We start from the raw sequence: 21,812 nt of genomic DNA on the forward strand, positions 1-21,812 counted from the left end.
ACTCTTATATAACGTCAAAATAACTATTAACATTATAAAACCTCTATAACAAGAATTATAATCAGACATATTAGAGCAAATTTTTTATTTAACTCTACGTAATACACCAGGTATTCATAATTAAAGCACCCTTATTCAACGTTATCTGGAGGGATATTTAGCAGTTCAAATGCAACCAAATATATCAATAGTATGGTGGCATTTCAGAACATTCGAAAGACATTTATTGTAAAAAGAAATCAGTACCAAAACTTGCCGTTATTGCACTTTCGGCGCTGCTAGCAAAGAAAAGTAGTTTCATTAATCCACACTTTAAGCGTGGATTATTGAAACTACTTTATCCAGATGTATTACTTTTGAAGCGTAGATTATTGGGTACACGTTCCTAAATTTGTCAGCCTCGAACAACAATATCAAATTGCATGTGAGAGGCATCACAGAAGATCAATTACGTTCGGCCGTTGAACACACTTACTGCACTATTCTCTGCATCGATAAGGTCTCCGAATGTATTGTCCAAATAAAATGTTCGTTACTTGCAGCGCCAAAAGTGCCACTGTAGGAATTTTAGGTAATATTTTTTACGTAAATGTTTCCGCATGCACTGAAATGTCACAATACGAAATTTGGCTGCATTTGGTTTACGAAATATCTCTATACAGCGTTGAATACACGGATACTTTAATTACGATAATCTTGTATATTAAAACATTAACCGCTCTATATTGTATCTACCATTGTGTAACGTATTTAGGGTATATTTTAAATGCACGGAGAGAGAGAGCGAGCGACAAAGTAGTGGGAGGAGAAAGTAATAGGAGGAGAGAGAGACAGAGAGAGAGACAAAATAGTGGGGAGTGAGAGACAGAGAGGGCTACAAAACAGTGGGGGAGAGGGAGAAGAGAGAGAGTAACAAAGTAGTGGGAGGAGAATGTAATGGGAAGAGAGAGAGAGCAACAAAATAATGTAGGGGAGAGATAGAAAGTAATGGGGGAGTGAGAGAGAGAGGGAGAGAGAGAGAGCGACAAAGTAGTAGGAAGGGAGAGAGAGAGAGAGAGAGACAAAGTTGTGGGGGAGAGAGGGAGCGACAAAGTAGTGGTAGAGAGAGAAAGAGAGAGAGAGAGAGATAGAAAGAAATAATAGTGAGAAAGATAGAAGCATTAATATTAATATATGAATAGTTTACAAATATTATGTATACTATATAAGATTTACATAATACATAATATATAATCTATAAAACATAATAGGCATTGAAGCGTGCTTTGTACTATATAACACAATTTATGCATTATACAGGTATATTATACATAGATAAATACAGATATTAGCTATTATTATGCAAATATCTATTATATTTGCTATTGTGTGCATTTGAAACAATACTGTAGCAACTATCTTCAGGCATCGCTTGGCTTTAGAGAACACAGCAAGCAGCCACCATTTATTAAAACCATAAACAATCCGGGAGTAACGTTTCCCAGACTGTTTACGGAGGAAAATTATTATTATTACAAGTAAATTTTTACAAATTTAGTAATAATAATTCGTCTAAACGTAATTTCCTAACGACTTTTCAACTTCTCCCCAAGCAGGCCTCTTCAACAGAGAAAATTCAGCAATGCACAGTCGAGATTTTTGCAGATAATTCCCTCAATTAAAACGTAATGGTGGACATTACGTATCCCATTTATGTAGTGAAATGTGTAAATCGTAGAAACTTAATTAAAATTCAAATTCTCTCAGTGATTTACCATCTTTTATCACCAGACCATTACGTGTTCATAAACGTTGCCTGTAACAATTATTATTCTAATATTCTTCAACCCCATTTCTTTACTTACCACTCTAGAGGAATTCCGATACTCCGTGCAAGAAGTAAGAAACAAAAATACAACAAGAGCATCGTGATACTGTTTTTTTTCTCTCTCTCTTTCTATATATATATATATATATCTCCTGTGTTGAATGGTAGTGTATTTTTTTTCTTCTTTACTTTCTTCTTCTTATGAAGAACTTTCACTTCGACCAATCCCACTGACTCCATCTAAAATTGGGTATTCTGTCTATCAATCATACTTTCTTCTTCTTTTTTTAAATTGATTCTTTTCAATCTCTAGCTCGTTATTTCTCTGTTTCTGTTTAGTGCTTGATCTATCGTTATTGGGCTTGTTCTTTATTTTTAGAAATTCCATCCCTTGTTCTGTTTCTTGTGTTTTTCGTTCGAGATGTTTCTCAAAAGAACATTTATCATGCTAACCATTTTCATCTACATCGACAATAAACTTTCTTTCTTCTTTACTCTTCCTTATTCCCCCCTCCCCCTTTTTATCTTTTTATTACAGTGATATAAATCATATAACTGAGTAAATATTTTAATAGCATCATAAATCAATAAATAGAAACATTTAGAAGATTGCCTAGTGAAAAGAACATTTTGTTATTCCACATAATGCAATCGTTTATCCAATTGCTATCGCAACTCCCTGACGTTATGTTCAAAGTCCTGGAAAACTATCGAGTGGATTTTTACTGAAATGTTGAAATTTAATTTGGGACAACGTATACAGGAGTATTTCTTAAACAATTTAGTTTCTGTTCTAATCTTCTATGTTAAAATCGATTTTTTCGCACTACTTCGTCCATTGTGCTGAATTTTCAGCGAGGCGTGTTTTTACTCACTTTTAATTATTTAACTGTATTCTACACTCTATCTTGAATACATTATTCACATGAAAATGTAATTTTCAATTTAATAGAATTTAAAAATCATAAATCATCGTAGTTCCAGAAACGTTGCAAAATGAGAATAAGCGCAACTCTTTAATGTTATGTGAGAAACTCTTTAAAATTACAGGGTAGATTTTTACTAAAATTGCGAAAATAAATATATGGCATAATATACAAGAGGATTTCTTAAAGATTTCAAATGATCTTTTAATTTTCATTTTAAAATCGATTTTTTAACATTAGTACAGAGTATTCCTCTATACAAATTGAAATTTGAACTTTTTATACATTTTGATGTTTCCAATTCCATTCTAAACTGTACAAAAAATAGATGACATACAAAAAAAATCGATTCCTAACTTTAAAAAAAAAAAGCGCCTAAGAATCCCAAATGATGGTGGATAACATAACCAACGAAAACGTGAAATGAAGATTAAACACTTCCGATCATAATTACACATTTTCTACAATAAATTATCTCGTTTCTTATCAGCTGATTCTGATCTGGCATCCTTCCTTTTGCCAACATCATTCGCATCTCCTCTCCATCTTCCTAATCTCTCCCATCCCTTGATACATTACGGATGCCGTGAGATGAAACTTGTCTTCGATAGGATTTTTGTCTTTCCTCTTTTCGTTTTCCACTTTCATTTTAACATTAAGTTTCCATCTTTGTCTATCTCTCAACGTTTTTTCTTTTTTTTTTAAAACCCCTCTTTTCCTTTTCTGCAAGCGAAAAATTAAGTCGCATCACACTCTCTAGTGCACTGCATGCATATCACGAAGTCGAATGAATTCGTGACATAAAAACGCTTAATTGCTTTAAGCTGAGGCGATTTTACTGCGTTTATAAAATACAAGAATTCTCCATTAGTAATTACGTCTGAAATTTTGTATTTTCCACTTATCTTCGTCCTCCTCCTCTTCTCCCTTTTTTTTCCTTCTGTAATTTATAATGCTAATAATCCTTATTATAAGCAAGGCAATTAGTTAAGTATAAGCACGAATTGCTTCATTTTACATCAGTGTCTAACATCGAATGAGTATTGTTAAGCTATAAAAATGCAGCTTCAAGTTATTAAAGCAAATGTATTTACACTGTTCTTATCTGGTAAATTTTTGTATAGCAAAAAAAAAGAAAAATGTTTTAAAATGTAAGGAAAGATTTATTAATTTATGGGGAAAATTGTCTTAATCAAGAAATTTTAACCCCAACTTAACGAATTACTTTCAGAATAACCATAAATTGAACTGTCATTTCTCGTAGGTGCGGTGTTAGAAATTGAGGCTACGTTCCTGGAAGTAATAATTTTAAGTGCATTACGCTACATCGAAATGGCAAAAGAATAAGCGCTTGTAATTTTGTGAAATCTTGCATTCAATAGAATATTTGCAATTGCTTTATTGCCATTACAATAATGAGGAAGTGAAGCAAGAGGAAATAAAGCAGGATAGAATAAAGCAAGCTGCAGTGGAATTAAAGCTAACAACAATAGTGAGGAAGTAATGCAAGAGGAAGTAAAGAAGCACAGAAGTGAGGAAGTAATGCAAGAGGAAGTAAAGAAGCACAATAGTGAGGAAGTAATGCAAGAGAAAGTAAAGAAGCACAATAGTGAAGAAGTAATGCAAGAGGAAATAAACAAGCACAATAGTGAGGAAGTAATGCAAGAGGAAATAAACAAGCACAATAGTGAGGAAGTAATGCAAGAGGAAATAAACAAGCACAATAGTGAGGAAGTAAAGCGAGAGGAAGTAAAGAAGCACAACAGTGAGGAAGTAATGCAAGAGGAAGTAAAGAAGCACAATAGTGAGGAAGTAAAGCGAGAGGAAGTAAAGAAGAACAGAAGTGAAGAAGTAATGCAAGAGGAAGTAAAGAAACAACAATAGCGAGGAAATAATGCAAGCAATAATAATATGGAAACAAAGCGAGCGACAGTAAAGCAAGACAAGAAAAGCAATAGGAAGTAAAAGCGAGTGGTAAAGCGAGAATATACGCTATTTACGACAAAGATTATATTATATGCCGGAAAATAAAATCACAAAATTGAACTTCTTTAAGAGTATAGAAATAAGGACATTATACAAGTTGCACAATTTATAAAAAACAAATCCTTTATAGATGTACACTTTCCTGAATATTTTCAAAACATAAAATATCAAAAAAGTACAATTGTACTTTTATAAGAATCTAAACAAAATCAATTCTTTCGAAATTATATTTGACAAACGATGAAATAAACGACGTCATTTGAAAAATAATGCCAAACAATTCAAGAAAATTGCTTTTTCGAAATATTATTCACCTAATTATCTTCAAAATTTTATAATTTATTATTTTGTAAATCAGATATTTATAAAATCAAGTTTCTTTGAAGTCATTTAAAGTTATATTTTTTTAAAGTTTTATAAGTCAGGGGAAGAGAAACCATGACTTTGCCCAAGTTTTTTTTTCTTCTTAAGAGGACAATTAATAGAAAAAGAATAAAGAATGAAGGAAAACATTTCATTGATTGGCCCTAAAATAGAGATAAGAAGATTAACAGATCTTGATGAGAGCCTTTGGCACTAGAATATTAGCAGTCCTCGCTAGAGGGAAGGTTTTTTTTTTTAATCTTGCTTTTACCGTGTAGGAAACTAATATATTTGTCTTTTTGGCATAAAATTTGTGCAGAAATATTAACAGAGCCACTTACAATTTAAGCAACTAACATTAATACGCTAATGTTAGAAATTTTTAGCTTTTGTTCAACAACAACTAACATAATAAACAATCTTTTTAGTTAATGCTTAACACATCCTAATTACACCAGATTTCACACAAACTAACCCTTCCTAGCACAATTACACCCAACAGAAATCGACCCAAACCATCCAGAACCCACCCCAATTCCACCAGATTCCACACAATCAAACCTAGAACCCTCCAGCACAATTACACCCAATACAACTAGACTCATCTCAGAACCACTAAACCCATTTCAATGGCCCAAATCCAACTCGTTTAAAATTAGAAATAGAATACGATGTAAGAGCAGAGCTTTGTTGTTAAGTCAAGTGCTGACTTAACTAACTTTTGATGGTCTTTGTCCTTCTTTTGATCGATTGGGCGAAACAGAAACGTGTAATGCACAGCACAGCCTGGGGAAAAAATCGAATATAAAATACAAATGAAATTCCCTAATTCATTCTACTACTTCATAGAATATAACTTATGAGAACACATTGGGCATTCGAATAAAGAATTCACAGTAATATACCAGAAATCTTTATCGTGTGACTTTGACTTATCAGTATATGTAAGGATATTAATGGGTGCAGCCTTTATGCAGGAATTTCTTTCGCAACTTTTTTGGCAACCGATCATCTCTCGAGTGCCAAAGACCATATCTCACTCTCCCCAAGAATAGTTTAAAACAAAGGGGGAAAAAAAGAAGACACGCGAGGATATACGAAATGCAAATGAACCGGAACGACTTGTGATAAAATCGATCTTATCTGTTAAAGAACAAAGGAAATTTCTTTCAGAAAATTTATTTTTTATTGATAATTACAAGATTTTTTTGTATTCTTCTATTGAACAAACTCGATTTTCTCGTATATTCTGCGATTTTAATGCGCTTTCGGGTAGCCGAATTAATTGTTTGATACACGAAAACACTAGTAGAAACATAATTCTTTAAAATTAGTTTTGTTTCTATTCAATTTTTAATTGTTTTCGATAAGTAATTACAAAATGAAAACGTTTTGACACACAGAAAAAACAATATTAATTGTGTTTCTTTACGTTTACTTACTTTATATTTTTAGTAATTAATCATAAAGAACACAAGGATCATTTACTGTATGTGTGTGTGTGTTTTTTTTTTCTTCTTGTGTACCTTCTGATTAGTGTTTTCGCAAATGATCTCTATAGAAAATACTAGAGACGAGCGTAACAATAGAACAAAAAAACAATCATTTAGTGTTATTTCCTTCTATGCGATATTCTAGTTTTGGCAACTAATCATTATTCTTGAAACACAAGAATCACTTACAATTACTTGTATTCTTGTACAGTTTTCTATATCTTGACAGTAAGTCGCTTCTATTAGAAGAAATACAAGAATATTTATACGTAGAACAATACATTTTATTGTATTTTTAATTATGATCTCTCTATTGGAGATACAGAAACTGTCAAGGAATCAAACCAATGTCTGTGCTTGTTGTGAGTAATTTTCTCCCTTCTTTGGCAACTGATCATTATTCTAGAAGCGTACAACTTTTGTGTTGTAATTCCACTTGTTTTTTGTGTGTAATTATCTACTTTACTGGCAACTGGTTACTGGTATTAGAATCAAGATAAAGACAAGAATAATTTGCACGTGTTCGATTATTTTATGCAATTTTTATTTTCACGAGACTTTACACCGAAAAATCCTTTTATATATTCTTCACTTCAATCCAATTTACATCAAAAAATATGAAGGATTTTTACGTTTTACTCGACTTCCGTGCGGTGTTATTAATTTTAGTGACCCTCACAAACTGCTGAATTGCATGCAAGGTACTTGTTACCAGACTTTTTGGCCACCCCTATTCGATACGTCGAAAATTTGAGCGTTTAAAACTCTCTTCTGATCAATGTAAAATAATATATTTAAGAGTTTAAAGGCTTAAATTCTGGATATATACACACTAGGGGTGGCCCAAAAATTAGTTGACCGTTGTAAGAAATAAATTGCTGTCTTACTCAAATACTTCATTAATTACGTACTACGAAACTTGTAGAATTTCTTGTAAAAAAGCACTTGGTTACCTAACTTTTGGGCCACCCCCATTCGATGCATCTTTAATTTCAGCGTTTAAACTCTCTTGGTGTAAAGCAATAAATGCATTTAACAGTTTACAACCGTAAATTTGAGATATGCAGACAAGGGATGGTACAAAAGTCAGGTAACGCAGTGAATTTTTTTTTTCAAGAAATTTAGCAAGTTTTGCAGTCTAATTAATAATGTATGTACAGTACCTGAATAAGACAGAAATTTAGCTCTTACAATGGTCAACTGTCTTTTGGGCCACCCTATATATATATATATTTGTATACACTAATTCTGTAATCCTAAATTTCGAAAGGTTTCAACTTTCTCCTAATTTAAATTTTAGAGGATAAATTTATATTTGGATGGGGTAATTTTACATCCTTTACGACACACTACAATGATCTTTCAGATATGACATTAATTTAAGGCACGCTTTCACTTTGAACTGCTCTCTTTCAGGATTTACGAATTGAAAGACTTCAAAATGTTTCCGTTCTCTTTAATTTGTGGATAAAGTCTTGATTCTTGTACGTCATTTAATTTTCATCTTCTCTTTTATTCCTTTGTCCAAATCGTTTTCACATTCTTGTTAAAAGGTTAACTTCAATCTATTAATTGTCTCTCTTCCCTTTGTTCTGATTAACCTTTCGACATCCGCCGAATCGATTTCTATGCTTTCAAAACGTACAAAAGACGAATTTTCTTCTGATTTTTCCTTTAATTTATTCAAAAGTTAATCCTTTAACAATCCTTTCCTTACAGGTAAAATCACCTGTGTTCGATTGCAACGTTAATGCTCGACGTCGCGTCGCGCGGTTACGCGGTGTCAAACTTGAAAGCCCGAGCCGAATTTTTTGAAAATATTATTAAAATGCAAATAATTGCAACATTCTGTGTGTTAAAAATAGCTTAATTGCAATTAAAGCGTGTAAAAACCTCAAGTTAGCCACCAGACTATCGTAACAATCGTTGGACAGTTTTTTGAGTGTCGTGCCTCTCGATGATTACTTATTAAAAGTTATAATTAATTATTTTATGTTAATTGTACCCTTCCACACCAGAGTAGTTTTTAGCAAGAATACGCTAGACGCAAGCAAATGTGCAAAAATCGATAATAAAGAGTAGAACATTGCGGAAAGTTGAATTATAACTTAGTTCACGTCACCATCGTATAATTAAGTGATAAATGTCAGTTCTGGGTGCTGACTCCCATGTGAAGTCGTAATCAATTCCTAAGCATTAACTGCAAAGCAGATAAATATATGCTTCTTCCTGCAGACGTGGCAATTATTTAGTGTATTTCGAGTGTTATAAATCTCTAAAATTTGAATCAAACCTCAAAAAATTCGTAGTTTTCTTGCTGAAATCCATAAATGCAATGATATAAATGCAATGATTTCGACTTAAACAAGTAAAGACAGAATATCACTAGTAATACAGTCGAAACTTCAATACAGGGCAACTCCGAACAATGGCCATTTTTTTTTTTTTTTTTTTTTTTTGTTTCCATCAATGGCCGTTGTTCAGATGTTTTACTGTTTATACAACTACTCCATAGATTAATAAACATTAAAATATAAGGCCCCAATTGCATAACTATCCAACATTACAACTACACCATATGCTTTATATACGAATATTATATATTATATTATTAATACTATACTGTATTTTTGTATAATATTGTATACTGTTTTCTCTTTTTAACACTTCATTTAAACTGTGGCTCTTAAATATAGGGTTTTTATGGGCATATTGGATGATGCTGCTATGTTATATGGAGTTAAAGGCATAGTGAGGAACACCATAACGTATACTTTTTCTATATATTTTTACTGCAAACGTAAAATTTATATATTACAGTGTAACTTTGTTGCTTATCTCACTTCAAATGATACGTTCCAAATTACCTGTCAAGTGCTCTTCATATTGCAGCTCTTTAAAGTTTCCTCCAGATAAATTCTCCCTTAGGCATATAAATGTATTGTATTCTGTGTACGTATATATATATATATATATATACTGTATATTCAATAGAGTGGTTCCTCAATTAGATTTGTTTTAGTCTTATATAAAGACTTCATCTCTAAGAAATGCAAATCGTGAAGTACCCTACAAAGTGTCCTCATATGAACTTTGTACTTCAAAACTTTGACTAAACAAATATAGCGTGTAAAATTGGCGGAATTAACTTTAAAAAATTCCACTTATAAATTTCTGTTCATGCATTTCACCTCATTCAACCTCCTCCAAACGAGCGTAGAATAAAAACTTCACGCTTCGAGTCTTCCCACGGGCACAGTTTTTAACTAATTATTGAATCTCCGCTTCACGCACCAGTTAAAATTCTTATCAAAAGTACATTTTATTACTTAAAAAAAGACTCGAAAAACTTATTTTTCTTCCATTTTTTTCAGCTTCCATAAAGTTTTTTTTAAAAAGAAAAAGAAAAGCTGTGAGTAATGGTTCCAATGGTTTATTACTAGAACTAGAACCTTTATACAGTAACTTTACTGCACAGTACGCAATGTATTAGTAGAAGGGCGTGTGTTAGTTACTAGCCCTTCGTAGTAACTAACACATGCCCTTCAAACAATTCAAATTTTAGGAGAATCGCTTCTAAAAGTGGGTGTGATTGAATTGATGGAAGGCAACGCATCATTTGGACCATCTGCCAATGGAGAGTGCTTCCCAGGAGGACTTCTAAGGGAAACGGGCCCATATTTAGGTGTTAGATACATTAAGAAAACACTAAAACCCGCGTGTTAATTCAGTCGGGTATTGGTGGATCCATTCCAAAACACGACGTCTTTCTATTAAGTATTAGAGGCCGTTAGAACCGTGACGTTAATACGTTAATTTCAAATTTTTTTAGAAAAAAAATTGGATTTTTATTGGTCAGAATAGCGATTTTTTCTACAGGAGGCTTTCGTATTTGGAAAAAAAAAATCGCCTGAAGTAACTAGATATTGGCTACATAGGGGCAGCTTGTCTTGTCAGCTGTTGACTGTTCTCTCTCCTTCAACATTATTGACGACGACATATTTTTCCTTGATATTAAATCTTTTCGTATTATTACTATTTATAAAATCATAAATTAATTTCAGAATTTAATATCCAAGTTATTGAATCGTTTCGTAAAATAGTAAAAACAAAATCAAATTGATTTAACTGTTGGTATTTTGTTAATTCTTTTTTCTTTTACCCATGGAATCTGTACTATTTTCTTCGAATTTCCTGAAGTGATAGATAGGATATCTAGAATCAATTTCGGATGGAGTGGCTTGAAGATTCGGTGTTTTGATGTAATGGATGGTATTAATGTTACTAACGTGTCTAGAGACAAAAGATTCTGTTATTTTTCTAGCTATATATATATATATATATTGTCTACTTAGGTGCTCATGATGTACTGTACTTCCTCTAAATAAACCTAAGGCAGTTCTTATGAGTTTCAAAAGATCTTAAATATATTATTGTGCAAAGTTACAACATAGGCAGGCCACCTTTATAGACGTGGGATTTGTGCACTCGAAAAAACCCTACGGTTGATTAATGCTTACCCTCAACGTCTTGAAAAGGCCACATACTTATATTTTTCATTGCCTCTCACAAAATATGGAGTCAGTTTGAGATATATGTCTTAATATAAATCAATGAGGACTCTAACAGTACTATCAGGAACACCTAGAGAGTAATGAGTGTCTGGAAAGAGCCCTATACTTATATAATTGATATAATAATATAATTTTCTAAAGAAAATAATCGAAAAACACATTGTACATGATCCCCTAATTGCTAAGGGCCAGGGCAATTCTTTCGAACCTCGTACTGGGTGTTCCCGAATACTACAAACTCCTTTTGAAGTGACAAAATATAGAATTAAAAGGGAATTTTGTAAAGAGGATCCTGGATGCAGCATGAACAGAATCTGAAAGAAGCCATAATGGAAAGAAAATCTTCAGATAGATTAGATTTCTAAATATCAAAAGATAGGCCTGACTATCAGGGTAATTAAAAGGGCCCTCTCTCCCTTTTCAAATAGTTTAAATGTAAAAAAAAAATCACTAAAAAGAATGTAAAATAGCGTGCAGGGAAATATCCCTGAATTACTTTATAATATTAGGGCCCAAAAAGTATTTTTACCCGGAACCCGCACTTTTAAGTTATCAGATTATTTTCCCTTTTAAATAAACTCTAAGAATACAGAGGCACGCGTTTTTTTTTTTTTTAGATTTTACAAAGAAAACTTCAGAAGGAAAGAAGTCTGCGATGTGAAGAACATACAAAAGAGCATAAAGCATTGACACTGCGTGTTGTATTTAAAAAAAAGAGCAAAGCAGCATACGATAAACATCTCGTTTTATATGGAAGACGTGCAGATAGATAATGTATAATATACTTCACATCTTTGTTATTCATCATAACATGCAGGAAGCTAGCCCCACATGAAAGAGCAAAGGTCAAACAATGAAATAGTTGTGACTTTGAATAGAAATATACCCCCGCAAACATAATATCAAATGAAACATTTGTATTCTAACAGAATCGACAGATTTACGCCATAGTATCACGCTATACAATCACTACACGCTATCAACACGAAAAACACAGCCTTTTTTCCCTAAATTCTCGCGTGAAGAACCATTTTTCTCGACCCTCTGAAGTAACTTTAACAATAGTAATTTAATATTAAAAAGTTTCCAACTCGTAACAGGAGTAAAAAAAATTGATAAATTACCATTTTATTAAGTCTTCTAAACAATAGAAATTTCAATAATAGGAATTTCAAATCCCGTTATTACGAATGACAATGTTATTACATAGGCAATATCGAAAAAACTTATCGTCATCAATAACATCCCCCTTATAGATTAATGTGCAGCTGACAGAACAAGCTGCCATTTTCTGACCAGAACACATGCCAAAGTTATCTAGAAATGTGTTAAACTTTCTCCACTTCGTCTTTGCCAGCGTGCTTAATTGTTAAGATTCACTTAAGCCCCCTTTGTACGTCACGTAAACGACAGAGTATGACAATGGATTAAAGTTAAACAAATCCATTTTACACTCGTTATACGAAGTGAAATGCGTATAATTAGAAAACACTAGCAAAACAGATGTGTTTATAGGCCACGCGATAAGTTTTTCGTGCCAAGAGATGCCTCAACTTTTATGAATTCTTCTTGGCACCGTTTCAACTTTTGCAATACGCTGCAGCAACTCTCATAACGTATAATAAACTGGGTATAGCGGGGTAGAGTTGTAAATGCGAGATTTTTCCAACCTTAAAACGGTGTTTGGAACTGCAGGTTCGGAGTAATGACGCGCAACGGATGTGTTTTTCCCCTCTTCTTCTTTTTCTTCTTCTTGCTAAGTAGGTACACGCTCCAATCCTGTGATCTTACAGTAGTTCTATGACTATAATACTCGACAGCAGATCAAGTGTCAGGGGTGCCATAACCTGTTCATGGCTTCCGAAACTCCATTTCCTCACGCAGCAACAAATTTCGCGTTGCACCGAAGCGTTTACACTATTTACAAAACTCTAAACAAAAAAAAATGAGCATTTTTGCCGTGTGAATCCCTAAAAATTCATTCTATTTTCCTATAAACACGCCGTTTAAGCATTCCAATTATTATTCATTATTAAAAATTCTTCTCCAAACAGAATTAACTACCGTTCTAAACTTGATTAAGTTCTGTTTATTCTAGAGAAGTTCGTCTAGAAGTTTTGTTCATTAATTATGTTTTATAGTGATGTATAAATCTATCATCTGTAGACACAACGCCTTGGAGTCTAGACTGTTTTTATGAGTTCGTCCTTGGAGATTTTCGCATTGTTCCAATTTTTTGCTTAACTTCTGCCATATTTCTATAGAGTAGTACGTAAAAAAACCCTTTTCTTTACATAATTTTTTTTTTACATATAGTCACCGTCGTTGATAAAATTCCGTTTGAAAAACCTCACGTTGCGTAAGCTTTACAAGAAGATTTATCACCTTCACAAAAGCTATTATGAGCTCGTTCGTGTTCATTCAGGAATGGAACTAACCTCCTCCCGTTGTAAAAAAAAAAACAAGAAAAACACACCTTAAAACATCCATTTTTCATTGATCTGTTATATTTATCCGAGGGACTACATGGTAAAATCGGAAGCGTCATTGTGTGCCACACCATTGACGAACTAGCGGCAGTTAACGATTGATGTTTATGCAGATGGATACGTCAGAAAATCGATATTTGTATCGTAAAATACACGTTTTGCCAATAGTAGTAGCTCATTTAATAACCCCCCTTCACAAATACTCACCAACGATCGATTTTTTCTCGTTAGTTTAACCACGTTTTGCGAAACGAAGTCACAGAAAAGAGGAAGAGGAATCAAAAAAAAAATCTCCATTGCCAAAATTTTCTTTCACCTTTACCTAACCTACGTGGGCCATTAATTAATAAGTGACATAATGAAGACGATGTACATATTTAAACAATTCTGAAGGCACCGGATGGATAATAAAGATTTCTTAAATACCCATAGTTGGCCAAAGTTCCCCGTAGTGGTACTTCACACAGGAGGGAAATCTAATTGTTTTACATTGTCTGTATTCAGATGGCATAACTTTATGGGCGTTATCTGATGTATGGGTACTATCTGACATACTGAAACACGAAACTTTGATAGACACGTGTTTGCAATACCCAAATTCACGTGATAGTTATCAATGTAAACATACTGCAGGGAGGTGTGAGGTGTATAGAAACAATCAAAATTTAATGGAAAATTCCTTTCCTCTTTTCATATTAAGAAATATTTTAACGTTTTTTTTTTTTAATGTTGAAAAATCGATAATTGCTTTTTCCTCTAATACCCTCTAATCACTGTTTTCACCTCAATGTGTTTAATAACCCAATTTTTCTTTCCTTCAGGAAATTACTTTAAAACTAAAAAAAAAAGCATTCCCCAAAACTCTAGCTTCATCTCCATAACGATTTTTCTAAATTTGAAGTTTTCTTTGGCATTCAAACGTAATCAAAATTATGTATATACGAAAAATATGCTAAATTTTTATTATTCTTTCACACTAATTCCTTAAATTAAGCTACATATAACTTTCTACAGCCATTACACGTGTCTTCACATCAAGTTCATTCAGTATCTCAAAAATACAGGGGGGTACCTCTGTTTTAACTCGTTCTACCTTAGGTTCACCCTTAGTAAATCTTAAAAATAGAATAAGATGAGAGTTGTCCTGAGGTTTACTGAGAATAAATCCGGTACATGGTATCCAAGGTACAAAGTACAAGGACTTACAAGATTTCCGGATTTACCAAGGATGGTACAAAATATAAGGTATTTACTAAGAGTAGTTGAAGGTATAAAGGTAGTACATAAGAGTAATACGAAATATAAGTATTTAGAAAGGTAGTAATCTTATACTAAACGTGTTTGAACTTGTTATTTACACTAACATAATCTGCAAACCGAGCTAAAGATTTTGTTAGTATAAATGGAATGAAAAATTTAATAAGCAAGAAGGCAAAAATAATATAGCAGCATGGCAGGTCGGGATGATCGGAGGAGATACCACAATTTTGAATCATAATAACAGAGGAAAAACTATTTAATTCCACTTCTAACCTAATAAAATTTTAGTAAAAAAAAAAAAATACAAAAATTCCTCCTACAAAACCGCAAGAATATTTTTTTTCTTTTTTTTCCGGTAAAGAACAAACGGAATGCTTTTTAAAAACTCATGGAAGAAATGTCATACCATTAACCTTAATGGTCGAGCCATTTATCTATTAGTTACTTGGATTGCAGGACGCGTGTCAGGTAGAAAATCGAAAAGTAGAAGAAGAAGAAGAAGAAGAAGCCGAGAAGTGTTATTTTTAGAATAAAACCCCATTATTAAGCCAGGTTATTTATTATATCCCGAAATAAAAGCTTTACTTTAAGATTAAATATGGCCGCGTTAACGTTAATTATAACTCGCTGCACCGACTCCTCTTAACTGCATCATTAAAGTTTGCATGAAATTTGTAGTTTGTTGAACTCGTGTAAGTTTCGTAGATTATTTTACTCGTTTCTAGATCTTGTAACGTATTTTCTTTTTTTTTTTTTACTTTCTCTTTTTTTCTAATCTGTTACGGATGGCTAAAAATAAGCAGGTTTGACAAATGCTAGGCAACCTTTACACGAACTCAAGATGGAAGAGTCACGTTACAAACATCTGGACATGACCATGACACAGAGATGTTACAACTGTATTGATCAAGATGTTAGAAGTGCAACTGTTTAGTGTAGGATTCTTCCGGAGAATGATTTTCCATCCGGTATCTAATCTATACAGATGGAGTAGCCTGCGAGAGTTTGTTCTCTCTTTTTTTTTTTCGAGTACGCTGTGACCCGACACGATTCTGATTTATTCTTGTGAATAAGAAAGTTTGAAAGGGTTTTTTTTAAAAAAAAACAACTCGTAAATACATTTTAAACTAACGTGATTGACGCGTGGTGCTGTTATCAGGAAGTACGAGTGTATTTTTTTCGGTTGTGGCCGAATGGGTTTGCACCCCACAAAGGGCTGGCTACACCAGTTTTCTTTACTTGTCTAACATTTAAATAGGGGCCAATTTCCCAAAGAAAGCCCTCCCGGAGGATTGGTCTATTGTGTGATCTGCAAGGTGGGTTTCCTTGGCAGACCACACAATAAACCAATTCTTTCAGTATCACTATTTTCATTACTACTAAAATGCTACTAAAACTTATTTTATTAATTAATATTCTATCATTATTACTGTAATCACACTAATACTGCTGCATCATCATCAAATTGTCGATAATATGTGCTAGTCTTGTAATCAGGGCCAGAATTGCAAGTAAATTAATCAAGCTGCGGCTTAGGGCCTAACATTTTCACACATTACTTGGTGAAGGGAAAGGGCCTGTTAATTCTATAGTTTCGGGCCACAACATGCCTGAGTGTTGAGCTGACTATTACAATGGCAAGACATTTATGTAATACCATAATAACGATGTCAGCTACCTTCATCTTGCTGCTCCCACTACTACATTATCATTGTATATATTCCAAGCATAATTTCGGTTATGTACTACAATCCATCAATGTTTCTGTCTCATTAATGCCCCACTAATATCACTAAATTTTTATCTCGTTAATGCCCCACTATTAGGCCCACTACTGCTACTACTAATCTCACTATCGTAATCATTATGTTAATGCTACATCGCTTTCAAAAATAAGAAGGCGTATTACTATAACAGCATTATCACAATACTTCTGATTACTGACCCACGCTGCTACTATCGTTTCATTTTTGTTAAGGGAAGCAAAAAAAACTTCATCTCAAAACTTTTTTTATGTATTAAACTTTGAGAAATGGCGATATCTTCGAAAAATTGGCAATGGAAGTGGATGCCGAGAATTATGGAACTACATTCCGAGATGATGATAAAAGATAGTAAGCTTCAAGATGGTGTTAGACAGAGATTGGAGGGGGATACTAAAATTATGATTCTTGTTATACTACCTAACTTATCTAGATTTTGCAATCGTAATAGTTCTTATCGAGGTTACACAACCGTTATAAACCTTATAGGATGTGAGATAAGTGACTTCTCTAGATTTGATAAGTTTCCTGTGTTTTTTTTTTTTTTCTTCCTTTCTTTACATTGGTTTCTGGATGTAAAATAAGGTACTTACACTGTTTATAAACGTTGTATTTACAAATCGCACTGGAGTTCTTGAAAAGTTGAATCGTTAAGTCAACAATTAGCCAAGTGCCTTTGGGGTATGAGTTTTGTTTCTGCTTACTCTTTACACGTGAAGTCAGTAATTTAATTTAGGTGAACACAAATAATCAAATTTGGTCATCTCACCACAAGAAAACAGTAAATCCCAAGAACCACTAAAGCTCCAGTTTGAGCGCTTCTCTACTATAACTAAATTTTAAATAGGAGTTTCGTACCACAATTAAAGCTGTGGGTAGGAATCCATGTATTTAGTTACTTATCATACCGAATTTGTAAATAGAAATCCACTTGTCTAATTTCTTACTAGTAATTAGGGGTCAACCAGCCTAACTATCCAGCGAGGAATCCATCTAACTAGTACTACAATTAAAGCTTTAGGTAGGAATTTATCTAGTTACTTATCACACTGAATCTGTAGATAGGAATCGTCTTATCTGATTCCTTACCAAAGCTAGAGGTCCTTATGTCTATGCCCTTACCACAACTTAAACTTCTAGATTAGGATTTATTATTAATTACTTGAGAACTTATTTACATATCAATATGCTGGCCCGCAGTATACACATAACGGACATAAGCTATAATTTAAAATATTGCGCAAGAAAATCTAACAATAGTAAAACATCATAAACCGACACGCTTATAAAACAGACTAATAATTCACTTTTACTGTTGATTTCCTCTTTCGGGTGGAGTTGGACATGTAAGGATCGAAAAAAAAGTCGAAGCCTTTTTATCAAAACACGACATTTCTAGGAGCCACACCCCATTTTTGAAAAATCGAAGATTTATACATGATAAATATATACTGTACATATTAGCAGGGAGGCATTAAAATCGAAGTACAGAAAATCTTCCAAGTAGTATATGTGATAAAGCAAACAAGATAGAAGCCCTTGGTGCTAAGGGTGATAAATACTCCTAGTGATAAGGTAATACTCCGAGTGACCGAGATGGGGATAGATAATATCGACCAAAGACACTTACCGTGACAGCTGTATCCGTTGTCAGCTAGGGTGTGTCCTTCCTTACACGAACATTCGTAAGTTCCATCATGTAAGTCGAAGCAGAGTTGTTCGCATGGATTGTCTTCGCCGCATTCACCTAATAGTAGAAGAAAAATATTTTAAAAAAAAATACCAAGATAAATTAAGCTATAAAAGTTATTAACCTCGTATTTATAATTAATTACCTAATTATCGTGCTGGTAAATGTCATTCTACGCTCCACCCCCTAATAAACCGATTGTCACTAAATTTCGCCTGAAGGATGCCCTTCGGGTCTTTAACGTGTGCACCAAATTTATTAATCCTAGCTTCAATATTTTTAGAGAAAATGAATTTTGGAAAAGGCGTCGGAGTTCGATAAGCTTCGTCATTAATGTACATAACATCAATTTTATATTATTAAATTGTCTATTTTAAGTTAATAAACATTTATATATGCTTTCCTGTATGTTTCTTTGCTATTTTCTGTTAGTGTTGGATAAATATTTCCTGTTTCAGCGTGTTTTCCTTTATAGTTCCTTGTTCATCGCATCATACTTTAGTATGTTGTTTCCTGTAAGGCTTATTTATAATTTTTGTAATGTTTATGTCTTATAAAATTGAAATAGCAGTTATTCTAATTTATTCTCCTAAACTTTGGGGTTATATAATCCTTATATGCAGGAAAATCTAATCTTTAAAACCAATACAGTTTTTAGGCAATTTTATTTATTTTATTACCATTCTAAAGTGAAATAAGAGTCTAATTTTTATTAATTCCTTGTATAACTCCATTCTTCCAACTCTAAAAAGAGGAAACAAATCCTTCTTAACGTGAACTTCCTTCTTAATGGATATTAAGTGTCCTTAATATGCGCAGGATAAGATAATTTTAGAAATTCCAACTCCAACTTCCTCAAAAATCCTTTCGACTCTTCACAGAGATCTTTAAAAATTTTATCAGGAGATTAAAAAAAAAATTTCTGTGCCCCGAAAGAGTAAATATTGCTCCTATATCGTAAGCAATAGCGTGGTTATAAAATATAAGAGCAATGCATCCTTTCAATACATCGCTTACAATTGCAAACACTGCTATTTTAAGGCAATAAAATCAACGAGGATGTTCCCGTACACTCTTAATGTAACTATTCTTCAACCCTTTCCACTAATCTTAAACAAAAACAAGAAATTTGATGCATAATTATATTACAATAGAAGTACGAAGCAATACACAATGAATTTTCATTTTCTTCCGAAACAAAAATCGGGTATTAATTTAATTTTCCTTTCTCGTAGAACACTACTATCGATTTTGTTCTAATTTTTAGTAAACTAAATGCTAATTAAGTAATGAATTTTACCTGAGATCAGTAGGAAAAAAAAACCCCTCTAACAACCTTTCTGATTTATGGCAGATTACTTCTACCATCTGAATTATGACGTCGAAAGCAGCCGGGTGTCTTAATTTAATTAAAGAAAAATATTACGTATAAATGAAATTTAGAACGAGCCATTCAGGAAATTTAATACTAAAATCCGAACAGAAATGTAGTAAAAAAAAAAATAATAATAATACTCTTTTCTCTTCACATTTTTTCGTATGAAACTTTAAAGGGTGATGGCGTTCGCGTGAGGGCATGAAATTCTTCAAGTTCAATCTCCAGGAAAGATTTTCGAAATGCTACTTTTCTGTAATAATTCTTGTAGACTTTAATCTTGCTTTTTATTTCTTCTACCTTGGCGTGTATAATGCGCACCCCTAAGGGATATATATATATATATACATACATACATATTTTTTTTAAAGAAAAGGATAGAGTTAGAGCCACGCGACGAGCGGTTCACTGTTTGACTTTCGCATCGTCGCTCCCGAAATCTTATTTGAATGACAGCATGACATGATGTATGACATCGCTCGACTATTTGTACAGTAGGTAAACCTTATTGTGCATGTCGTTCATGATTCTTTCTACAAATTTCTTTCTTCTCAAAGCTAGTTTCTGAGACGTCTCGTAAAAGTAAAATAAATTTGTTCCATCTCTTCGAATTTCTTTATACTTACTTCTTGTCCTGCTCTGAAGAGCCTTCTGGATACAAAGAATAGGTTACGACTTAACTAGGTTATCTCCCGTATAACCTTTTGTTACTTTGAATTTTATGCGAACTATAAGGTGAAAATTGGTAATGGTAACTCAGGAGTTTTATTTTATTTATCTATTTTTAAACTAATTCACTATATTTTGGACGAAAAATTCATTAAAACAGCCATTTTTTTCCAAGTTATGCTCCATTTCATATTAGAAATCGTACGTGATGCGGTTATATATATATTATCGATGTGTTGAAATCGCTAAAAGTTGAAGGAATTTTTCGATCGAATTTGAAGAATTTTACTGTATTACATTTTCTGTGCCATAAATAACGATTTTTTTACCAAAAATTTTGGGTAAATTTTGTATAAAATACTTTATAAAATTAAATTGTTACTGATAATCAGGTTTCAGATTACTGTTGAATTTTCAACAGATAGCATATTTAATTTACTATCAAGAAAATATCTAAATTTTAAAGATAATTAAAGCTATACGATAAATAAGAAGTGCCTTTTACCATTATTTTTATCCTAGCTTTTGATATTTTTTTCTTTTTACAATTAACTTCCACGATTCTCATATATCATAATTATAATTATAATATGACATTAGCTAATTGTTAATTATTGTTACTTGAGAAAAATGTTAAACCATTTAATTATCTTACTTAGAACATTTAAAATATATTAATAAACAAGAAAATTCTAATTTAAATTTAGAACAGAAAGCGTGCATCACTATAAAAATTATCCTGTAAATAACACCGAGATGAAGTATCTCTAATGATGTAAATTGAATTTTATTACCAATATTGCATTTCTTGCTAGTCAATGAATGCTTAAAAGGGTCACCGGCAACTAATGGAAGATCATTTAATGCCATTTGCAGAAAGACTAGTGCTTTTAATGGAAGTTTCGGCATGAGTAGTCATGGACTACGTGGTAACTTTTGACTTGCAATTTTGGTCAGGTACCTCTTAAAAATGTCCAAGAGAGAAGTATACCCAGCTAATGTCTTGACATTTTTGTTTTTAAATTTTTAACAAATTTACTGAAGCTATAAAAAAAATTGTATGTAAATTTAAACGCATCCAGAACAATCCCATATTAGAGAAACCATCAAAAAGTTATAAAGACGAACAAACGCAAGCCGCAGCTTTATTTGCAATTACTTAATCTACAAAAACATGCAAGATTGCTTTATGACTATTTAAAAAACAAGAAAATCCTACTAGAAAATGAAAATTACCCTGTTAAATTCTCTCTCTGATTAATTGCATAAATGGTTCCTGGATGGCATCATTCAGTTTAAGAGTTTAATCTCGTGTATTTTTATTGAGTGCCCAATAAAATTTGATGTAACTTTTTTAAAAAAAATATATATATCATTAAAGCCTTTTTTTTTTCTTTCTTTTTCATTTTAAATTTTA

General features: G+C 32.6%; 1 protein-coding gene across 1 annotated transcript in view; it reads right to left on the reverse strand.

The window, feature by feature from the left end:
- Nucleotides 1-21,812, reverse strand: part of LOC111626840 (pikachurin-like) — an 83,149-nt gene that overhangs the window by 23,909 nt on the left and 37,428 nt on the right. The window contains exon 2 of the mRNA XM_023370357.1: nucleotides 18,292-18,408. Within this exon, the coding sequence (XP_023226125.1) occupies nucleotides 18,292-18,408 (117 nt within the window). The remainder of the gene's footprint in view (nucleotides 1-18,291; nucleotides 18,409-21,812) is intronic.

This window comes from Centruroides sculpturatus, unplaced genomic scaffold (assembly GCF_000671375.1).
Source record: "Centruroides sculpturatus isolate CEXI.00-Female unplaced genomic scaffold, Cexi_2.0 scaffold547, whole genome shotgun sequence".
Classification (NCBI taxonomy): Eukaryota; Metazoa; Arthropoda; class Arachnida; order Scorpiones; family Buthidae; genus Centruroides; species Centruroides sculpturatus.